At 44.1% G+C, this 20,684-nt stretch overlaps 1 protein-coding gene across 2 annotated transcripts in view; it reads left to right on the top strand.

Moving 5' to 3' along the window:
• Positions 1-20,120: 20,120 nt before the first annotated feature.
• MAPK11 (mitogen-activated protein kinase 11) overlaps positions 20,121-20,684 on the top strand; it is a 32,957-nt gene continuing 32,393 nt past the window's right edge. For both annotated transcript variants that reach the window (XM_075705415.1, XM_075705409.1), the window contains exon 1: positions 20,121-20,233. In XM_075705415.1, coding sequence (XP_075561530.1) covers positions 20,121-20,233 — 113 coding nt within the window. The remainder of the gene's footprint in view (positions 20,234-20,684) is intronic.

Below are 20,684 nucleotides of genomic sequence, written 5' to 3'. Positions count from 1 at the left end.
GGAGTCACGGTTTGTGTCAGAAATAGTTCCTTGATTTTACAGAGCAGTTATTTTGCCTGAGGTGAATTTTGATCCTTCATCACTTTTCATTTAATTTGTTTTAAAGGAGAAAATTCTATTTTGATAAAAGACAACATCCTGGACAGTGCAATATGACCAGTTTGCAATCAGCTTGGGACTGTGTAGCAGCAGGGATTTTCCTCTGCAGCAAGCTGACTATGGTAAGTTAATGAAAGTCAGGAATAACTATTTAACATTGGACATTGGCTACAGTGCGAGGACACAGGAAGTCGTGGGCTACAGCTCTAGAACCGATTAACAGACTGTCATTCCCCTCTCACCATGACCTGGCATAACTGAGTGGCTGCCACTGCCATCACTATTTGCCGCCCACATACGTGGAAGAGCAGTAGGTCTGATTCTGTGTCTCACAACAAAATTGATTCCTAGAACATTACTTCATGTGCTTATGGTTCTTCATGTAAGCATATCATAGAATCATAGAATCATAGACTCATAGAATCACAGAATGCTTTGGGTTGGAAGGGACCTTTAGAGGTCATCTAGCCCAACCCCCCTGCAGTGAGCAGGGACAGCTTTAACCAGATCAGGTTGCTCAGAGCCCCGTCCAACCTGACCTTGGATGTTGCCAGGGATGGGGCCTCCACTACCTCTGTGGGCAACCTGTGCCAGTGCTTGACCACCCTCACTGTAAAAAATTTCTTCCTTATATCCAGTCTAAATCTATCCTCCTTTAGTTTAAAACCATTACTCATTGTCCTGTGATAACAGGCCTTGCTAAAAAGATTGTCCCCGTCTTTCCTATAGGCCCCCTTTAAGTGCTGAAAGGCCGCAATAAGGTCTCCTCGCAGCCTTCTCTTCTCCAGGCTGAACAACCCCAACTCCCTCAGCTTGTCCTCGTAGAGGAGGTATATCAATACCTGCATGAATGCCATCACAACTTGAGATCCCTTAAAGTCTAAAGCATGTAGAAGATTAAGAACTATAGCACTTGAAAAGAATAAAAATATCTTCTGAATTAGGGCCAGAGGCCAGAAATACGTTATGTACAACAACGTAGAATGGTGTCAATTGAATGAGTAGATCTTTGGATATCACACCTCTGAAATTTTATGAAAGTATCAGTCAAACTGACACTTGAGGTATAGAAATGCAAGGCCTTTAAAAATGTGTAGAACGGGTTTTTTTCCAAATCATTCTAACTCTTGTTTTTCATACTATGTTTTAACTACATAGTTGTTTATTCAATCTTACTGCTTTTACTATATAAAAACATGGTGTATTTTGAATTTGTATACAGAACAGCAGATACCTATGAGGGATATGTAAAATGCAAATCACAGTAGTTCAAGGAACAAACCTAAACCAAAGTTAATTTTAAGGCTGCATCTTTAATTTTACGTGTTTTTTAAAACTGAGTTCATTCTTCTTCACTCTGCTAAAAATAACTGATGACACGTCAAGTCTCCATATTTTGTGATTTGTGTTTCAGAATATTCTCCAGATAGCAACCTTGGCCTGGTCGTGAGCCAAACAAACCTTTTTGTGTTTTCTTTCTTTCATTCAGCCTTTCAAAAATGCTTTGCTTTTAAGTTTTTAGTCTAGAGCTGCAAAAAGGCAACTTGACACAATACAGATCTCAGTATATGGTGTGATTCATAGGAGATACACCAAAATTTAAAAGCACTGCTCAGTCTGGAGCTTTAACAGCTTCAATTAAAAACTGTGTTCAAGCCCAAATAAATGGATCATCATCAAAAATGATTGAGCTCTATAGCTAGAGAAGCAACTTTTTTAAGAGCATATGCCAAGCTGTATTTTCTTTCTCAATTTAGAGGTTAAGAGCAGCTCTGGTAGAAGCTCAGTGGGAGCTGAGGGGTGCTGCCTCACAGAGAGGCAAGAAAATACCAACCAACCAATTGGCAGTACCTTGCCTCTGAAGGGCAGGGATGTCTGTGTCCTCTAAATTCAAACGATTCCACTGAATTCAGAAGAAACTAGAAACTTTTGCCTTCCATAGATGAATTTTCAAACTGCAGAATTTCCTGCCACTGTGCCAAACTGCACTATGTGTCATTCAAAATATGCTCCTGTGTCACAAGCTGTTGGCCACTGGCCTTCGATATTATCAAAGGTAAGTGAATTTGCACTGCTTAAGTAAGACGAATTTTTGAGTCCATAATTTATAAGACAGAATTTAACATTAACTCTTGGTTTCAAATGCCCAACTTGTGAAAGTAAAGAAGAACTTATGAAGCTGAAAGCTTATCTCTTTTTTCAGTTACATCAACAGACCTAATATAGGCTCATTCTTCTCCTCAGCAGATCTAATATAGGCTAATTTATTTCCCCACAAACCTCAACTCTTACACCCATAAAGCATCACAGCTGCTGCAGTACTATTGCTTCAGCCCCATGGAGAAAAAAGAACATGGACAGAAGAAGCAATGGTGGAGAGAAGAGTTACACGGGTATACGTACTATCCAAATACAGTCTAATATTAATGGTAAATTGTCTTTGCCTGGGGCTGTGCTGATATCTAGCTATGATTGTAAACTTATTTCTCCTACTCTTCAAATTTATGCAGTTTCTGTAGGAACACTGCTTTTGTTTCATTGATCTAAACTAGCTCAACTTTTAGGGAGGGAAAGAAGCACAGTAATGGAGACTTCATCCTTTTTTTGGTTCTGTTGTATGTGCTGCATGTCCCTCTCACCCCTAGCAGCAGTGAAAACAAAGTCGAACTTGCGCAGATACCAATTCGGCACTGGGCAACAGGCTGAATCCTAGGTCCAGCAATACGGACTTGTAGCAACTGCTTCTGAATCTTTACTGGGGAGTGGAGGGAGAAAGGGAAGACAACACAAGCTGCTGGAAGGATGCTCATCATCTGTCCTCCAGAGTTTCTTCTTGGGCATGGATTACCCTTTTCACAATGCTTGCACCATGCACTCTTCTCAGAAAGCTGTGGCCAAGGTGCAGCATAGTTGTGATTAACTTGATAATGACACAGTGCAGGTGAGGTGTGAGGCCTCGACATGGATTTTGGCTACACAAAGACCTCCTAGGTTGAAGTAAAAAATGCCTCAAGGTAAGTGCTGCAATCTCTTTCTTCTGAGATCTTTTACTGTATGTCTGAATAACTGCTCATATTACCTATGCAAACTTCATAGGTTGCTCATGCTGAGTGAATGTCTGTTTCAAAAAGCAAGATTGCTCTTAAATACTTAATTTTTATGCACTGCTTGAAGTCCCAAATTGTTATTCAAGGACAGCAAGTATATTTCCAGCAATAAAAACAACTCAGTGGGAAGTTTAACTATTTTATCTTTGCCTTTGCTGTCTTACCAATGCGACAAGGTTTCTTCTTTTCAAGACACTGTCTAACTCAACATGGCTGCAGACTTTTTGATAAAGTGTCTGTCTTTTAAATGCAACACAGATCTCAGTGCATCAGGAGTTTACATTGACAGAAGCATTAAAACACAAATCATAATGTGGTGCTTTTTAAAGGTGCAAAGGAAAGGTAGTTTTGAACCTCTTCTTGGTAATAAAAGCCCCAAGTAATAAATTAGGGCTACAGAAGACTTTAGTTAAAATATCTTGGCTAAGATATGGTAGGAATCACTTTAAAAAATACATATGAAGAGCAGTATTAAGAGCAGAGGCTTGGCTCTCACTTGCAGTTAACTGCCTTGTAGTCCCAGTGCGTGTTCTTTCTTGAAACTACAGCACCCTAGCTACCACTGGTGAACTGCAGTGTGCAGAATGACACAGGCATCAGTTGTTGTCTGACAGCCATGACATGAGTTATTATACAAACACGGTGACAGGCAGATGTTTTTACCAATCCAGCCACACTAGAAGTTTCCTGCTTGCTTTTATCTTGTACTCTGCATTTCTCACAGTTTGATCAAGATGTACAGGCAATAGCATGTGACATAGTTTAAAGATGATTTATAAGCAGGTTGAACTCATACAGTATTTTATTAATGATTTATGTACTTCAGGATGCAGATCTTAAAACATTAAGAAAATTTAAAGCGTATGAAAACATTGGTGACACAATCCAATGAAAGTCTTGATCCTTACTTACGCTAATCAGGCTTCATACCCCTCCTGGGAAGCTGAACTCATCAGCAGTTATTTCATGGTAGAATTCCTGCGACAGCTGGTTTCTCAGCTGATGATCATGCTCATAGGATCATGCTCACTTCAGCCAGTCATACATGGGATGTCCTATCAAGACACACCTACTGACTTGCTACAAAGTCCATCTCTTTGGGCAGTTCTGCATCTAAAAGTTTCAGCATCTGGTTGCCCTGTCCCTCCAAATGGCCACTGCCTACTATATTTGGCTGCTAGATAATTGTGTTGGGTGAGTGAGGGGAGTTGATCACCTGGTCTGCTTCAGTGGTTATCAACCTTCCTCTAGATGAGGCTTGTGTGAAGACAACCAGTGGTGGTCTGCCCCTGACTGGGCCCAGATCTTTGTTACTGCCTCCTGTGCTCAGCCATCTCCTCCAGCAGTACCACAGCTGTCACTCCTGGCTCAGGGCTTACTCCTTACCCATGCTTATTCTGGCTCCTCCTGCTCACTGAACCTGCTTCCCACAGAACAGGCACTGAGGCCAGGCTAGTGAGGTTACTTGAACCTGGCTAATCCAGTTCAGCGCCTCTCAGTATTTCAGTGCTCTCTCCCCATGCTCCAAGTACCTGAGGCACACTGCAAAAACAGTTCTGTCGTCCTCAAGCTCTCTTTTGAGCCACTGCACTGTCCTTGCACCTCTCCAGTGAGGTCTTCCTTACTTGTTGCATCCCCTTGCAGGTTCAGCAAGACAGTCTGGACATGTAATGTACATTCAGGTGTTAAAAAGATGGTGTGAGCTGCTTCTTGCCAGAGAAACAAGGAAATGAAAGGAGAAAAAGACATGAACACTCAGCCTTGGAACAAATTAAAGTTTCCCGACTCAGATGCGTAGTTTGACACAATTGCTTTATGCAAATGCTTGTCAAATGTGAGTACCAAAACATTTTGTTTAATCAAGCATAACATACTGTACCATAATATTAGTCTTGGCTGTGCATGTGTCAGGGGAGTTCATATCATCATGAATCACTTGTTATGTTTTGTTTAAAGACTTTTGGTGGGCGGCTTAGAGTGAGAAACATGTTCTTGTTAACTGAGGAATGTTCTCGTTTAGATGATTTAGTCTTTAGAAGGGAAAGTCCCTGAAACTGATATGGAAGTTGGATTCCATGCCTTGATGCATCCCCACCTCCCACGAGATCTTCGCTTGCTTGAAAATTTCCTGTATATCGAAAGTTGGTGTAAAGCTAGATGGATTGTTACAATAACAGTGATCTATGCCTGGATTGGGGTTTATCTCCTAGCCCATTCATATGATACATGCCAAGGTTACTGAAAATCAGACATTGCCAATGGAGAGGCATTTCTGTCCGCAGATTCTTATGGCCTCTCCTGCCATACATCTTTCTGTTCTTACCGCCCCCCCAAAAAAATAAACAAAACCTAGGGACCAAAACCAGCAAGTCAAAGCAGTCAAAGCAGCCAATTAAAAAAGGAAAGAAGTACTCTAGGTCAAGGGAGATGAACTGGCCTGCCTCCCACAACAGACTGTTCAGCTGCCAGAATAACTATCACAAGGCTTATGCATGACCCAGTCACTTTTTGTTCTGAAAACATTTCCTGCTGCAATAGACTGTTTGGCCCTGGAGCCTCTGTTTTCCTGTGTTTCTCACTGTCAGAAAGTGCGTGGATTTGCATTACTTGTATCAACACAGCAGCAGTCAGCAATATTTTAAACATCATCAAGGTGCAGGGAGTCAATGGCATCAGTTCTGACTGACTAGAAAAGTGATTATTTTTGTTAGCAGCTTTTGCCAAGTATATCTACTTGAAAAATATTACCATTCCTGTACTCATGTGTCGTCTCAGCACAACGCTGTGTTGCCTGTGAATACCTGGGCTTCTAAATAAGCCACAACAGGATGGAGTTCCACATCTGAAAACTAGCCCTACCTTTTCTGCAATGTTGGCTCATCCACCTTTACTCCATACACAGTGTGCAGCACAGATATGCCCCTCAGGATAAGTTCACACAGCAAACTGGAGGTATGACTGTATGACAGGTTGGTAACAACAGCTGCGATGCTTTAAGATCACAGTCCTCAGCACATGCTAGCAACCAAAGCAGACACAACCAGATATTCCCAGGCAATAAAAACTTACTTAGTTTTACACTCTCAGTTGTTTGGTCCCTCCCTACAAGCCTATCTCATTCTTCCCTTCCGTGACAGCAAGAGCTTGCACCTTCCCAGGCTGTGAGGAACTGAAGCCAGACTGCATCACTGTGCAGGAGCCAGGGAGTGACTCAATATCAGGAGGACATATGTGGCATGGGGTGAAGGTTGTACCCTTTACATAGCGTAAGGTGGGGGAGAATGCCCCTAGGCATGAGTCGATGCAGGAGTGGGGTTCGTTTCTCACCCTTACCTGCTCACATTGGTCAGATGCATATCCTCCAATCACATGTTCCCTCCACTGGATATGCAACTTTTTAGATATTCATATAGACCCTTACCACCATGCAAGCTAACCACTTAGCATTTTTTAGGGCTTTTGCCCTCATAAAAAGCCTTGGGAAAATGTAAAAACTATTATTGTTGTATGAGAAAAGGAGGAAAAGAAATATGGAGGGTCAGATCCAGAAGGTCAGCTTTTGTGTCCACCTGAGTTTGTCGACAGCAATTAGATGCAGAAGTCTAATACCATGAACTTCAAAACTCTGGCTTGTACTCCTAGTGCCTAAGTCCATAGTTAGCAGGGTTTTAATAGTGAAGGTCCCTTGCCTGCAGTTCTACTTTTGTGGATAAATGGAACTGCCTTGATCTCTTTAGGCCTAGCAACTCATATCTCTCATACTTGAGCTGACCAGGATCTAAACATTAGGCTTTCCTGAAGTGTATCCATTGAGCTTCTTCTCTGGAAGACGTGCTCCAGGTGGTTATGGTGCTTAGGAAATGAGTGGCTGGATTCTGTGCTTCCCTCTGCTTATGCAGAATCAAAGTTCTCCTTTCCTCTCTTTGCCCTGTCCTTTCCTCATCCATGAGGACCTTAAGGACTTGGGTTATATGGGCGTAGCAATGCTCTTACTTCCTGTGTTTAAAGCAGCTCCATTTTGCAAACAAGAATCAAATATTCACTAAAAAAAGAGATAAAATTATTTCAAATTAAAAAACTTGTAATTGATGACTTGATTAAAGCAGCAGCTGGGATCCAGTTATGCTGCACAACTGAGGAGCAGCTTACTAGCCCTCCAGCTTGTTTGGTCTTTAAATTCTGTCAGTACAAAACACTGCACATTCTGTGGGAGGAATAGTTTCTCCTTCTGATCCCATATTGATCCATTTGCACTTCCCATCCTCCTCCCCCATACCTTGGAACCTGGGAACTGGTACAGCCTTAGGCAGTGGGCAGAAATCGAGGGTTCAAGCCAGTAAGTTTGAAGGAAGAATTGCAATCATGCTTCTCACTCCTAGATGAGTTCTCCAAACACTGAAGTCTTGTATAGAAAAGTGTCTGTTTCTCCTAGTGTTAGAAGAAAGGAGTGACTCTTCCTCTAACACTTGGTAGATGCTTAATCCCTGTGCAACTTTGGTACATAGATCTTCATAGTGTATTCTTCTTCAGAGGATCAGCACGTGAAGGTTTTAGGCATTAGAAAAAAAGCATCTGGACCAGGCAAACGAAATGATTTGTATAAAATCCCACAGGATGTCTGTGAGAGTACAAGAACTGAACCCACATTTCTTATGGTCTGGGCATCTGCCCATGTTAGTGAACACCCTTCCTCTTTCCGGCTGATAATGGATGTGTCTACTTGCTGTGTGAAACGCCTGGGGCAGTGTGTGGCTTCTGGTAAACAAGAGCAAAAGAGCCAGGATTCAAGTTGTGCTGAATCTTGTCTGCTTACCTGTATTCATAGCTGAGGCTATACTAATTGCTGCCTTCTTATGGTTGAGAGTGGGACAGCTGCTATTTTAACAGATCACCAAGCACTTGCAGCGGTATGGAGTATTTTACTTCCTGAAGCCACCTGTCCCATACTTTACCAAGTTACCTGCCAAAAAGAGAAACAGCAGTGCTCTTGCTTGCTCTGGTTTTGCCCAAGATTTCTTTAAAATAAAAATCTATTTCTATTTCATAAGACCAGATTTATCTTTAATTTCCTTCCCTGCTTTGGTAGGAAAAAAAGAGGGCGGGGGGGAAGCAATAACCTGTCATTTGGCTTCAGTCACTAGTTACTGTTTCTGAGAATCTAGCAGCCCCTGTGTAAAGGCTTTAAAATCATGGAAGACTATTCCCTGCGTGCCTTTGCATTACTTCAGAGAATTCTCCATAATGACTTCTGATCACGGCATTTCCTGATTGCAGGATTGCATCTTACTGCTGTACAAGGGAGTGCAAAAATACAGTGTTTATGGTTGGATTAACCAGGAAAGCTGCACCTGCAGGGAGAGGCATGGGGCATGTGATTGCTTTCCAGAACAGTAGAGCTATTAGCTTTGTGGCAAAGGCCTAGAGCTGGAAAGATTGTGTTCATTGTGTTGGGGGAATTGTTTGATTGACTGCTGAAGCTTGCCATATGTGTGAAACATTTGTCTGCTTTCCTCTCTATGATTACAGTTATTTCATTAAATAAAGAGGGAAAGCTACAACATCTACAGCCTAAGCATCCTCATGTTGCCATTTCCTCTCAAAGCATCACCTGTCATATTCCTTATGCTGAGGGCCACCACCATAACCAAATGATCTAATGAAACTGATATTTATGTCTAAGTTAGACTTTTATCAACTTGTACCTCAGAAAGCAAACGCAAGCCTTGGTTAAGCTCTTGTTATTGTTGTCTTTTTGTTTGCTTGTTGAACAAATATTACATAGCTATTATTAGTTCAGGTTGAGTTATGCTTACTGCAGAACTCATGAATGGAAAGGAGAAGGTCACTGACCCCAAGCTCAGTAATTTTGTTCATCATTCCCTCTTAACCATGATCCTTCCAGGCTACTCACACATTCATACTATCCACAGCTTGCACTACAGCGGGGGAATTCCCTGCTAGGCAGATCCTTCCAGCCATATAGACTGGATCTACCAGCACAATGGCGAAAAGTAGACATTATGGAAGAAAGAGAGCTTTGCAGAATCCAGTAGGCCAAACCTCCTCATTCTAGGTAAGCTAATGAGAGAAAATGTATGATCAACACAGCAGTGGGGCCTACTGCTAGCCAGCCCAGCTGCCCTCAATTTCTTTTTGTCATCTTCTTTGCCATGTGGGACTGTGGGAAATGTCTTCAAGGCTTGCTTTGGTCTAAGACACATAGGAAAGAAAGCAAGGAAACAATGAAAGAAAATGTTCACATTACTGGGGTGAATATCGAGGAAAGGAAAATCTAGGAATATTTAGGGAAAGTTCTTCTCCTTATTAAAGCAGAACTGCTGATAACTATGCATGCATGACTATAGAAGGAAATAACTGTAAATAGGGTACTCTTGAAGGAGAATCCAGCCTTCTCATCTTACTTTAATATTAAACCAAAAAGATGTTTTCTGGTCTACACAGCTTTTTAAGTAGTTATGAAGATCTGAGCTCTGTTGTAATTAAGTTTTGTAGTGCAGTGTGGGTTTGAGGTCACTGGACAGTGAGGTTGAGGTAGGGGACTGTGCCTTCCTAGAGAACTCCTTCATGTGCTGTTTCTTATCTATATGTTGTGATTTAGCTTTTCCTTCTCTTTGCCACTTGCTCTTCTGCTTGTGTGATTTGTAATAGGAACATCACCGCACTGGAAGAAATCTTGCAGGTCCAGGCTCATCACAACTGATGCAAAACTGTACAATATGAATGCCTTGATGGGGTCCAGTCTTAACAAATGGTTGTTATTTGCAGAGTGAGAGTCCTGCCAACTCGGAATGAGGCTGGAATCCTAAACTGGAAATGAGGAAAAGGGAGAAGCCAGCTGAATGAAACTAAAAAGACCTCATCACCTTGCAGCTGTTGCAATGTGAGAAAACCACTTATCTAGGAGATAAAAAAGTTTCAAAAGGCTGGATGCTTGCAAAAAAATCTACTCCACCTGCATGGAGAGTGTGAGAGTTTCTAATAGCTAATGACATAGCTGATTGATTTTCTGAGAATAAAGGGGCTACTCTATAGCTAGCAATTTCTGTAAGTCAGCACACAAAATAGTGCTGAGATTGAATGACTTTGCAGGATCACTTGTCCACAAAGTCACTGGTGATTGCAAAGCTCTTCTGCTGCCATAGCAGAGTCAAACAGAAAGTACCATATTTTCCCACTATGCGGCTGGATTAAGTTCGGTGAAACATTAGAGGTTTAGCAATTCATCACACCAAAGCAAGGGGCAGAAAACTGCAGGAGGAGTAACAAAGATGGTACATGGCCTCTTTTGAATGGCATACAGCAAAACTGGTACAGAACCAGGCCCCGAGCACCATGGCATATCTCAGGAGAGATATTAATGACATTCACAGGTACTTGGATCTCACTGGGTTCAAAACCCAGCAGTCTCTATTTGTATAAAGGCCAAAACTTCACCACTCCACTGAGCTCCTGGTAACATGCTTGTTGTCTAAATTGGAGGAAAAAACACTGTCTAGCACAAGGCCCTTGAAATGTTGCTAACCGTTGTTTCAAAAAATGTGTTAGTGTAGGACAGACGAACTGAGGCAACTTCAGACATTGATTTGGTTCTCAAAAATACATTAATAATTGCCGAGTCAGGGGAGAGAGACCTGGTAAAGCTGCTAGGTAGGTACAACAGCATCACGTGGGAGAACAAGATACAGATCAGGCAGAAGGAGTAAATGGACATTCTCCAAGGGCATCCATTAAGTTCAGAAGACAGGAAACAACTTGAATTTTACAATACATAACAAAAACCACTTTCAAATGAAGCTTGATTCAAGGTTTGCTGCTTCTGTATTTCAAAACAGGAAAAGTTGTGAAAACTAGTAAAGACGAAAAGTTAAAGAAAACCTGGTGCTTCTAAAACCCCTACTGGGAAAAGCCTTCTACAGAGCTTTCTAGAAGGAGAATTAGCTAAAACTGATACACTATTTGCTAAACCTCCGTGTTAAGAAATAGAGGGATAAAGACTGGCAGAAAGAATTTGTTTCAATGCCCATGCTTACAATCAATCCAAGGTTTTAAAGGAAATATTGGGCTCTATCCCAAAGTGAAAATTATTGAAACTGCTGGACAAGGCAGTTGGCTGATGTCTTTCAGGAGGAAACTGGAACAGATTGGAACAGATGAAACCAAAAATCATACTTGAAGAAGAGGCTGCTTAAAAGCTCATCCACTGTTTCACACTACTGCAAAAGAGAGGCAGACCACTAGATGTATAAAGAAGGCTAACTGGGGTGAGATGGAGCATGTTGCTCTGGCAGTAATAAAAGATGGACTCGCACCCATCTCTGTGATGATTTCAAGAACACCAGTAGCATGGCATAAAAATCACTATCTGCAATTTAAGGGCATATTTGCCTTATTGGCTGGTGATAAGAATTTCCTTAAGGTATACTCAATCTAATCCTACATAAAATGGAGATTGAAGATAAGTGATGTTAAGAACCATTAGCTTACCAAGGTATTCCACTGTAAAACAGGCTTGTGTGTAGAACAAATGTGCTGCCTTTGCCAGTAAAGACATCTTGCATGGGTTCCCCTTAGCGTGACAGAAACGGTAACTTTGCATGCATTGAGAAATTGTATTGAAATGCCTCTTGCCTTTGCTTGTAGGTCTCTTACCTCTGCCAAGCTTAATTATGCTCACATTGAGAGAGAAGCCCCTGAATGCACTCTGGGGATGTAAAAGGTTTTGCCACAGGCCACTGTCCTGTCACTTAAATGTTCACACAAAGAAGGCAATGGGCATGACCATTACTTTTGAAAGCCCACTGCTCACCATTCATGGCCAAGAGTCTCAGTCAATAGTAAAACGCAGCCTGTTTGTTCTTTTACCATCAGAAGCAGGAGATAACAGTAAGCAAGCAGCAAAAAGGACAGTCTGTGTTTTGCTACAGGCTGAGTAAAACCTCAAGGAAATTGGGAATAATTAATTCTAGCTTAAACAATAGACTGTAGTACAAAAAAGGACTACTTCATAACTCCCCAGTGGCCACAAAGAACCGTCACATAGTATTTTTCATAAACTAATCAACTCCACAGGAGGAGCTGTTACAGTTTTTGCTCGCCCTTCTCAGAATCATACAGGGAAGGGTGAGCCTGTCAATGCAAGAGACATAAAGAGCTCAGCGTATTAGATCTGAATGCTGCCACAGACACATTTGATGTCTAGAAACACACCAGAGGAAACAGAAATGCCAAGGAAAGGCCACAGAGCAGCATTGGCCCAAGCACAAATATGTATATCGGTAGTTTACAAACTACTATAAATTTTCTGATAAGGCCAGTGAAAATTAATTACTTTTAAATTGGCACATAGTAAGTTTGTGATGGTGAGTGTAGCACCTGTAACTCAATGACCTGTCTGGGAAGTTGCCTCCAGTCTTATATTCCTTATCGACGCGGCAGCCTTCTCTTGAAAGTTCTTTCCCACACAGTTCCCTTCACCTTTTTGTGTGGCCGCATACTCTCTGCAGTCAGGATCTGCCTCACTTATTTCTTGCAACTGCTGATAACCCCATTCCTTTCCAGGGCCTCTGATTTTACAGTGATTTAGTGTTCCCTTTGTTAAGTTCCAGTTTATAAAAGGGACATTAAAGGGCTTAAATCCTGAGGTTCAGGGCCCTCAATTAATTGTTTCTTGAAAGAGCCTTATCTCTGCCATTGCTTTTATTCATCTATTTAACTGTGTACAGTCAGGTACAATAATATAAAACAGCTAAACTGAGGTGCTACCTGGTATTTATTTCCGAAATATTAGTAGACATGTATCATATGTCTACACAACTCTATATACAAAGGTTTATGGCTTTATTTGTTTTAAGAGGGCAACACATATATAAGAAGGTTGCTTAATCTGTGGGTACCGCTTATGCAGCAGTTCATAAGAACTCCCGTAAGTACAAGAAAAACTGAGGACTAATAAATTACTCTTTCACAGCAGTTTCATATAGACTATGTAGGTTCATTAATAGCAATACGATTAGATTTCAGTAGATGCATGGTCTAAAGAGCCTGAAAAATCCAATGTGTATCAAATACATCCTGAATTACGATGAAACTGTGAAAAATTGTCCCCCTTTATGGAAGGCAGCTCTTTGAACAGAATGTGGATCATGCAGATCACAGTTTTTATCCAAATGGCTGTTTGGAATTATTTGAAACACATCACATTATTGTCTTACTATCCTACCATAATAACATTAGCAGAAAGTTTGATCCAGATATTTAGCAAGCAAAGTATGTGGTGGGTCCAAATGTGCCTAGTAAATGTACAGCATGCCAAGCCATGCAACAACCGTTTCACTGGTTTATCAAGCCCCTGTGAAGCCTCTGTAGAGGGCATGTCTCCATCAGGTCCATTATTGTCCACACTGCTCAACATCTGCAGTACAATTTGTCACGTTACAGTCACACTACAGCCATTATTTGGAGCCTTGCTGACACACTTACTTTGAGGATCCAAAAGTCCATTCAGCAGGGCCCAAAGACAGGATATTAAGTCAAAACGAAGAAGGTGACATTATAGCATCAGTGTGGAAGAAATTGTTATTAAAGTAGAAATTCCACTTTTCACCTTTGTGGAATAGCATACTGTGCAATGGAGTCATGCTGGTAGGAAAAAAAAATTGCAGAGAGGTTGGAGAGGTTCATACACAATAGAACAACTGAATTTGTACCATTTTTCTCAAATAGCCTGAGTCACATCCTCACAATATATTGAATAATGACTGAAAAACACAGCAATGGAGAAGGATGCGGTATTTTCAGTATGATAAGGTTGAGTGTATGAGGTTGAGCTTTATGGGAAATGAACAACACCAGATTGAAGTACAAAATTCTGTAGATGAGTAGCAGATGGCAAATGAAAGCATGTGAATACATGCACCCCATACTAAGCCAGGCTGGTAATTTACTAGAGAATTGTGTCCTGCTTTTACAAGTTTTAACATTGGTAACTGTTTCCTCTAGGTGTTCATAAAGAGTTAAAGTTGAATCAGAACTCACATATTGTTCTCCCTTAACTGTAAATATTTGCATATTTTTAAAGCACTCTGTTAGTGCTTACCATGTTTTGAAGCTGGCAGGAATCAGGCAGAGCAGCCCTACAGGTGTAGGTACAAGTTTGTACACATCTACAGCCGTGGCTATTTAGAAGTCCTGTAACACATTCTCTTCATATTGACTTAGTGCATAGAATAAACACAAGTTTAGCCAAATCAACAACTTGTTGATATAATTGCTCAAATACATAAATATTTTTGGATTGCGATTAGAGGATTTCATAATTAGAAATGCATAGTCATTTTAAAGATCCCATGGTGTTTTCTTTGGAGCTAAAAGAGACCACACAATAGTCAATTAAACAGCCTTCCTGGAGCGTCATTTCTCATATGCATCAGAAAAGCATAGAGCTTGGTGTACATCAGCTCTTACATCCACATCTGCGTTTGTCTTCGGAGTGTCTTCAGAGTCAACCAGGAGAAATTTACAACTGATGCGTATGCAAGACATAAGCCCGAATTAATGCATTTGGAACAATGTGTTCTTGCTCCCATTCACATAATGAAATTTGCCTTTGACTTGAATGGGAACAGTGCTGGGCTCTCTGTAGCTACTGATTATACATGTCAATATTAGGCTGTGTTTGAATGATGCTGTATTATGCATAAGAATAAAGTAGCATGGAGTTGTTGTGAGACACCAGGCAACTTAATTACATGGATTGCAAGAGAAATACAAAGCAAAACGTAGCACTATATATTAATAGCCCATCTCAGCCTTCCCTCATTATATCTGGACCTTTATTTACTTAATTAAGAATTATTTTAAAGCTAAATCTGTATTTATTTTTCTGATGATGACCTTGTTCTGAATGTACATACACTGTAAAGCCTTTGTTGACATGACTGAGCAGGATATTGTATTTTATTACATTTACTTTGGAGACTTTTGATGCCAATTGCTAGCATGTTTGCAGTCCCAATCGCATTGAAAATCTAATAACAACATGAGCTTAGAATAATACCCATATGTTGTTCCTGAATGAATAAAACACTGTCACCCTGTACTGGGAGACTACAGAAGGCCAAGACACACTTCACTATTACTTCAGGTAAAGAAGACTGGGTTGGGGGTTTTTTTTCAGAATTACATTCATTTAACAGGATATTAGAAAATATTTCCCACCCTGCATCCACAGCAGTATGAAAGGATTATTTGAAAAATGTTATCAATGTCTGCAAACAATAATCACAGCTAGTACAAGCGCTATTGCTATCTGAGGTAATATCAGTCTTATAAATTTATCTTTAAAATAGGGAAACAATCCTAGTCTCAGTTCATAAATGTGGAAAGGTGGCACAGAGGTATCTAGTGACCATCCCAGTTCCACATAGAAAGAATGGGGGAGAGAAGGAAATAAAGCCCCAGCTCTGAACTCAAATCATATCAGAATCTGTCTTCTCGGAAAGAATAAAAACCTATTCTTGCCATGTAATTATTATGATATAAGCCAGATTTTAAAAGTCCTCAGTCAGTAGCAGGATTCCTCAGTGGATTTCATACCTAATCATAGGTAAAATACCTAATCATGGGTATGAAATACCTCGGATTTTTCATGATCAAACTCGACATTCCAAATGAGTAACTAAATTTTAACAGTTTTCTCCAAAGCAAGACCCTCCATGTTCTCACAGTGTCAAAAAAAGTTTCTCCAGTTTAAATACCTAAGCTGTAACAGGACATAATAGGCTGAGGCTGGAGCAGGTCGTCTGAAGCAACCTGGGTGCTATGTAAGGCTTCCAGATAGGTATTCAGCAGCAGTCTTAATAGCAGAAATAAGAGTCATGCTACCTTGCAGGCATATGGAACAATATGTAATTGTAACTGTAACAAAGTAACAAATTGTAATTCAGTAACAAAGATATACAGCCTCTCGCAAAGCAATCTCATGGAAACTGAGGTATTAAGAGTCGCTAATGATTGACTCGCTATTTACAGAGGGCTTCATTAAGCCTTTCCCGCTGCCTGTACTTCATCTTTTCCGTTGTTATAAACAGCAACAGCTTGCCTATGTTATAATTACATATTCGTAGATGTGGTTTCAGAAGTTCGCAAGAAGCTGCAAATAAAACCAGCACTATAGCTAATTACCACAATGTTTTATCATTAATAGGAATGTATATAACATTCCGAGATAAATTTTTCTTTTAGAAAGATGTTAATTATTCCTTGCAACATTTTCAAAAGGAAGTGGCACGAGAAGCATCTTCATGGCATTCTCAGGTTTATTTTACTGTTATTAATTTCAGGTGGACACGGTGAAATCTATTAATGGACACCTCCAAGTTCAAAATTAAGTCTGTAACAGATGTAGTGACAGAATCAAGGTGGTTCATCCTAAAATCGCACTGATACTGGGTAAATCTTTAGTTAGAGCTACCCTACGTTACAGCAACTATATTGAGAACAGTCTGAACTCTGTTCTGCTGACAGTCTGTCCTGTGTTTTCCAAAGCCTGTTTTAAATCAGTGCTGGGTTTACAATAATATGATTAAGTTTGCAACCAGGAAATTATATGTTACCAGTACTAAGGTGGCGTTTTCTTTCTTTGAGCTTCCATGTTTATTACTAGTATGAAAGTTGCAATCTTTAAACTGCGTTACATAATAAATCTGTGATTCCTAAACTGAAAATCAAAACAGAGCTAGAGAGAGAGAATAAGTGAGAATCAAAAGGAGCCAGAAGGAGGTTAGCGAAGGTGTGCAAGCCTTCCACAATGTATCAAACAAAAAAAAAAAAAGGAAGTAAAAGAGGAATAAGGAAGGAAATTAGTAACTCATCACTGGCTAAAATAATGAATTTCTTTGTTTTAATTGGGGTTTGTTCTGGTGAGGATAACGTAGGATTTGACCAAGCATTGCAAGAACAGCCGCAACAGAAAAGCAGCGCCCTGCTACAGCAGCAAGTTTCCTTCCTTGGGTACCCGCCAGAGCTGCTGCCCACGGGAGGGGCCGCGCGTCCCCTCCCTGCTGGGGGCACGACCTCCTCACGCCTGCAGCCGGGGCCCACGGCCACGCCGGGCACCCTGCTCGCCAGGCGCGAGGCTGGCACAGCTGGATCCTACCTCACGCGCTGCTTGGCATCGCAGGCTACCCCCCTGCCGCGCACGGGCCTCCCGCCCACGCCGAGGTGTGAAGTGCAGCGAGTCCTGCTGACCCGTCGCCCTCCGGCCATCGGCACTTGGCGAGGAACTGTCCCAGAGAGTTACGCAGCCGTCGGGGCAGGAGGGGAAGGGCTGCGCAGCGTCCACATCAGTTTTATGGCCTCCCCCTGTCCATGGGCAGCTCCAACACGGCCTCGGGCACAGTTCAGTGTAGCACTTTTTCACGTATAGGACATGAAAGTTCCTCGGAAGGCAATGTATGTACAGAGGAAGCCGTGACCTTATCTCTTCCTTATGCCTTCACACCTCTTCAGAGTGCACTCGCTCTCCTCTCCCTTGTACACGCACAGACCTGGCCGGCCTGTAGAACAGGAACTAAAAGACAAGAACGCGGCTGAGGAGGGAGCTGCCTCTTCCTCCTGCGCTCCGCAGAGCGGGCAAAGATGGATGAGCCGCTTCTGCTGTGCGAGAAGCAGCTGCCAGGGCGTGCTTTATGGGAGGCTTCCAGAGACCTGTAACCTGCCTAGCTCTGAGATAGCTCACATGTGCTGTCCTCCGTGTTTTCTAATATTTCCCTCGTTACACGGAGTCGAACATCGTATATGTAGTAACCAATAAAACAAGGTAATCAAGCACAACCTCAGAGTCACGACTGCAATACAAATAGCTGACAGAAGCTCGCAGAAGACAGGAAATTGAGAGACACTGCAAATATCAACAAGACAGAATATTAACTCCTGTGGAAATTGCACAATTAGAAGCTTGGGCAGATACGGATAGACTCGACTTCCAAATATCACGGCTACAGTTAGCAAGAAATAATCTAATACTTGGTGAGTGGGTGAGGGCCAGAGGCCAAAACACCTCCAGAGACCAAGAAGAATAAAAGTCAGCAAGTAGGATTATTTTCTTTAATTTTGGCAAAAACGTTTGGGCCTGCTTACTTTGAGGGGGGCGGGGGGAAGGCAGGGGCGGAAATATTTCTTCTTGGCTTGGTGTAGAGTGATTGCACCATTATTCTAATTTTAAAACTCAAAATGGTGGTACTAAGAAAAATAAGATATATGAATGTATTGTTGGATTTTTCACACTTACCACTTCCTTCAAGTACTATGCCCTCTGCACAGAAATTCAAGTGGGACCAAGGAGCGGAGCAGGCTGGAGAGGACTGGAGATGCCTGTCGCACTAGAGCAGGGTAGAAGTGAGAACTAGGCTACGGCTTTAGGAGCACTTAGTGCCCCTTGAGCGGATGGCTGCAGATCAACAGCTGTAATAGCATCATTCATATATTTTTTTTTATTTGAAATACACTGAGCAAATACCAGAGTTGCTGGCACCATTCACTCTGGTAGTCCTAGTGTGGAAGTCCTGTCATCCGACAAGGGCTGGGGTTTCGGAGCTGGAACTTGAACCATCCAGTGTTTGGAGCATCCATAAAACTTGACTTCTGGCTCATCATGCTCACAACTATTTGAGCGCACGTGTGCTGTACACTCACAGTGATGTCCTGTCATGAGCTGCGCATCCATGTGTCAAAGTGAACCGCAGTTCATGGTACAGGAACACAGCGGACTCATGAGGGTTCTGAAAAGAGAGGATTTACATTCCACACTGATTCAAAGGCAGGTGCGGAGCAATCTCCATACACTGAATCTCTGCAAGCAGGCTACACACAAGTTATTTAGAGGTGCTCAAGGAAGCGCAAGACGTTATGGAAGGAAATAATACATAGCAAAATATACCGGTAACATTGCAGTAGTGCTGCAATGATTCCATGAGTGAGATACTGTATAAAGGACATTTTGCAAAAAGAAAAAAAAAGCAGTAAACCAATCAGAGAACATTTTACATTAGTTGTTGCATTGTTTTGGAAATTTAAAGTTTTCGAGATTTTTCCTCTGTTTCCTCTCTGATCCTTCCCCTGTTTTCCTCTGACACTCCCTCCTGAAAAGGAGGGAAAGGGGTCCAGCCCTCCCCGACGAAAGCGGAGGCGTTCAGGTGCCCGAATGCACGCAGGAGTTAATGCTTTAAGGGGAAATCCTAGGTACCGGCTGACTCCCAGCAGACCCCAGAGATCCGGCCGGGGCTCCGTCAGGGGCGATGCCCCGGCTGAGGCGGCGGTGCAGGCTCACCGCCTCTGCCGCTGCCACCCGGGCGAGGCGGGGCTGGCGGCCGCGGGGCAGCTTCAGGTGGCCGCGGCAAGGCCCGGGCGGCCTCAGGGCAGCTTCAGGTGGCCGCGGCAAGGCCCCGGTGGCCTCAGGGCAGCTTCAGGTGGCCGCGGCAAGGCCCGGGCGGCCTCGGCGGGGCTGCAGGGAGCCCGCAGGGCGCCAGGTGCGCGGGCCCGCCCGCCCCGCGGGGAGCCGCGGCCCGCCCGCTGCGGCCCAGGCGGCGGCAGCCACCGCCCAGCGGCGACGCGGCCGCTCCGGGGCGGGCTCGGCGCCCCGCCACACCCCGCACCCCCGCGGGGGGGGGCACCGGCGGCCGCCCCGGGGGGCGCCTGGGCCCCTCGTCCCCGCCCGGGCTCCCCCCCCCCCCTCCCCGGCCCCGGACGCTGCCCCCACCCCCTCGGCCTCCCGCCTTCCCCTCCCCTTCCCCTCCCGGTCCCTCCTCCCCGCCGGCGCCGGCCGTGCCCGCGTCGCTCCCCGCCCCGGCTGAGGGGCGGCTGCCGCTGCTGCCGCCGGCGTGCGGCTCCGGGAAAATGTCCGAGCGCGGCGGCTTCTACCGGCAGGAGCTGAACAAGACGGTCTGGGAGGTGCCCCAGCGCTACCAGAACCTCACCCCCGTCGGCTCCGGCGCCTACGGCTCCGTCTGGTGGGTGCGGGGCGGCGGGAGCGGGGCCGGGAGCCGGCAGGTGCTGCCGGCCGGGGGGGGGCGGGCAGACAATGCCGGGGGCGGGAGGCCGGCGCGGCCGTGCCGGGGGTCCTGTGCGCCGGGCGGGCGGGGGATGCCGGGGGCCGGGGCCGGGGCGGGGGCCGGGGCGTGTCGGCCGGGCTGCGGGGCGCGGCGCTGGAGCTCTCGCCGGCGGCCCCGCGGGGCCGGGGCACGGCCTCGCCGTAACCGGGCAACCGGGCCGGCCCCTGCCGCCCTCCCCGCCTCGCAGGCAGCCGTGCGGCCGCCGCTGGCCGAAGCCGCCCGCGCCGGGGTGGGAATCGCCCCGAAGCCGGGAATCTTGCGCAGTCATGGCGTGTCCGGGCGGGGGGCGGCGGCGGGGCGCGGGCAGGGCTGTGGGGGCTCCCCCCGCTGCCGGCCCCGGGGGCTGCCC

This window comes from Pelecanus crispus, chromosome 1 (assembly GCF_030463565.1).
Source record: "Pelecanus crispus isolate bPelCri1 chromosome 1, bPelCri1.pri, whole genome shotgun sequence".
In the NCBI taxonomy this organism is placed as follows: Eukaryota; Metazoa; Chordata; class Aves; order Pelecaniformes; family Pelecanidae; genus Pelecanus; species Pelecanus crispus.
This window is presented reverse-complemented; position numbering and strand designations above follow the sequence as displayed.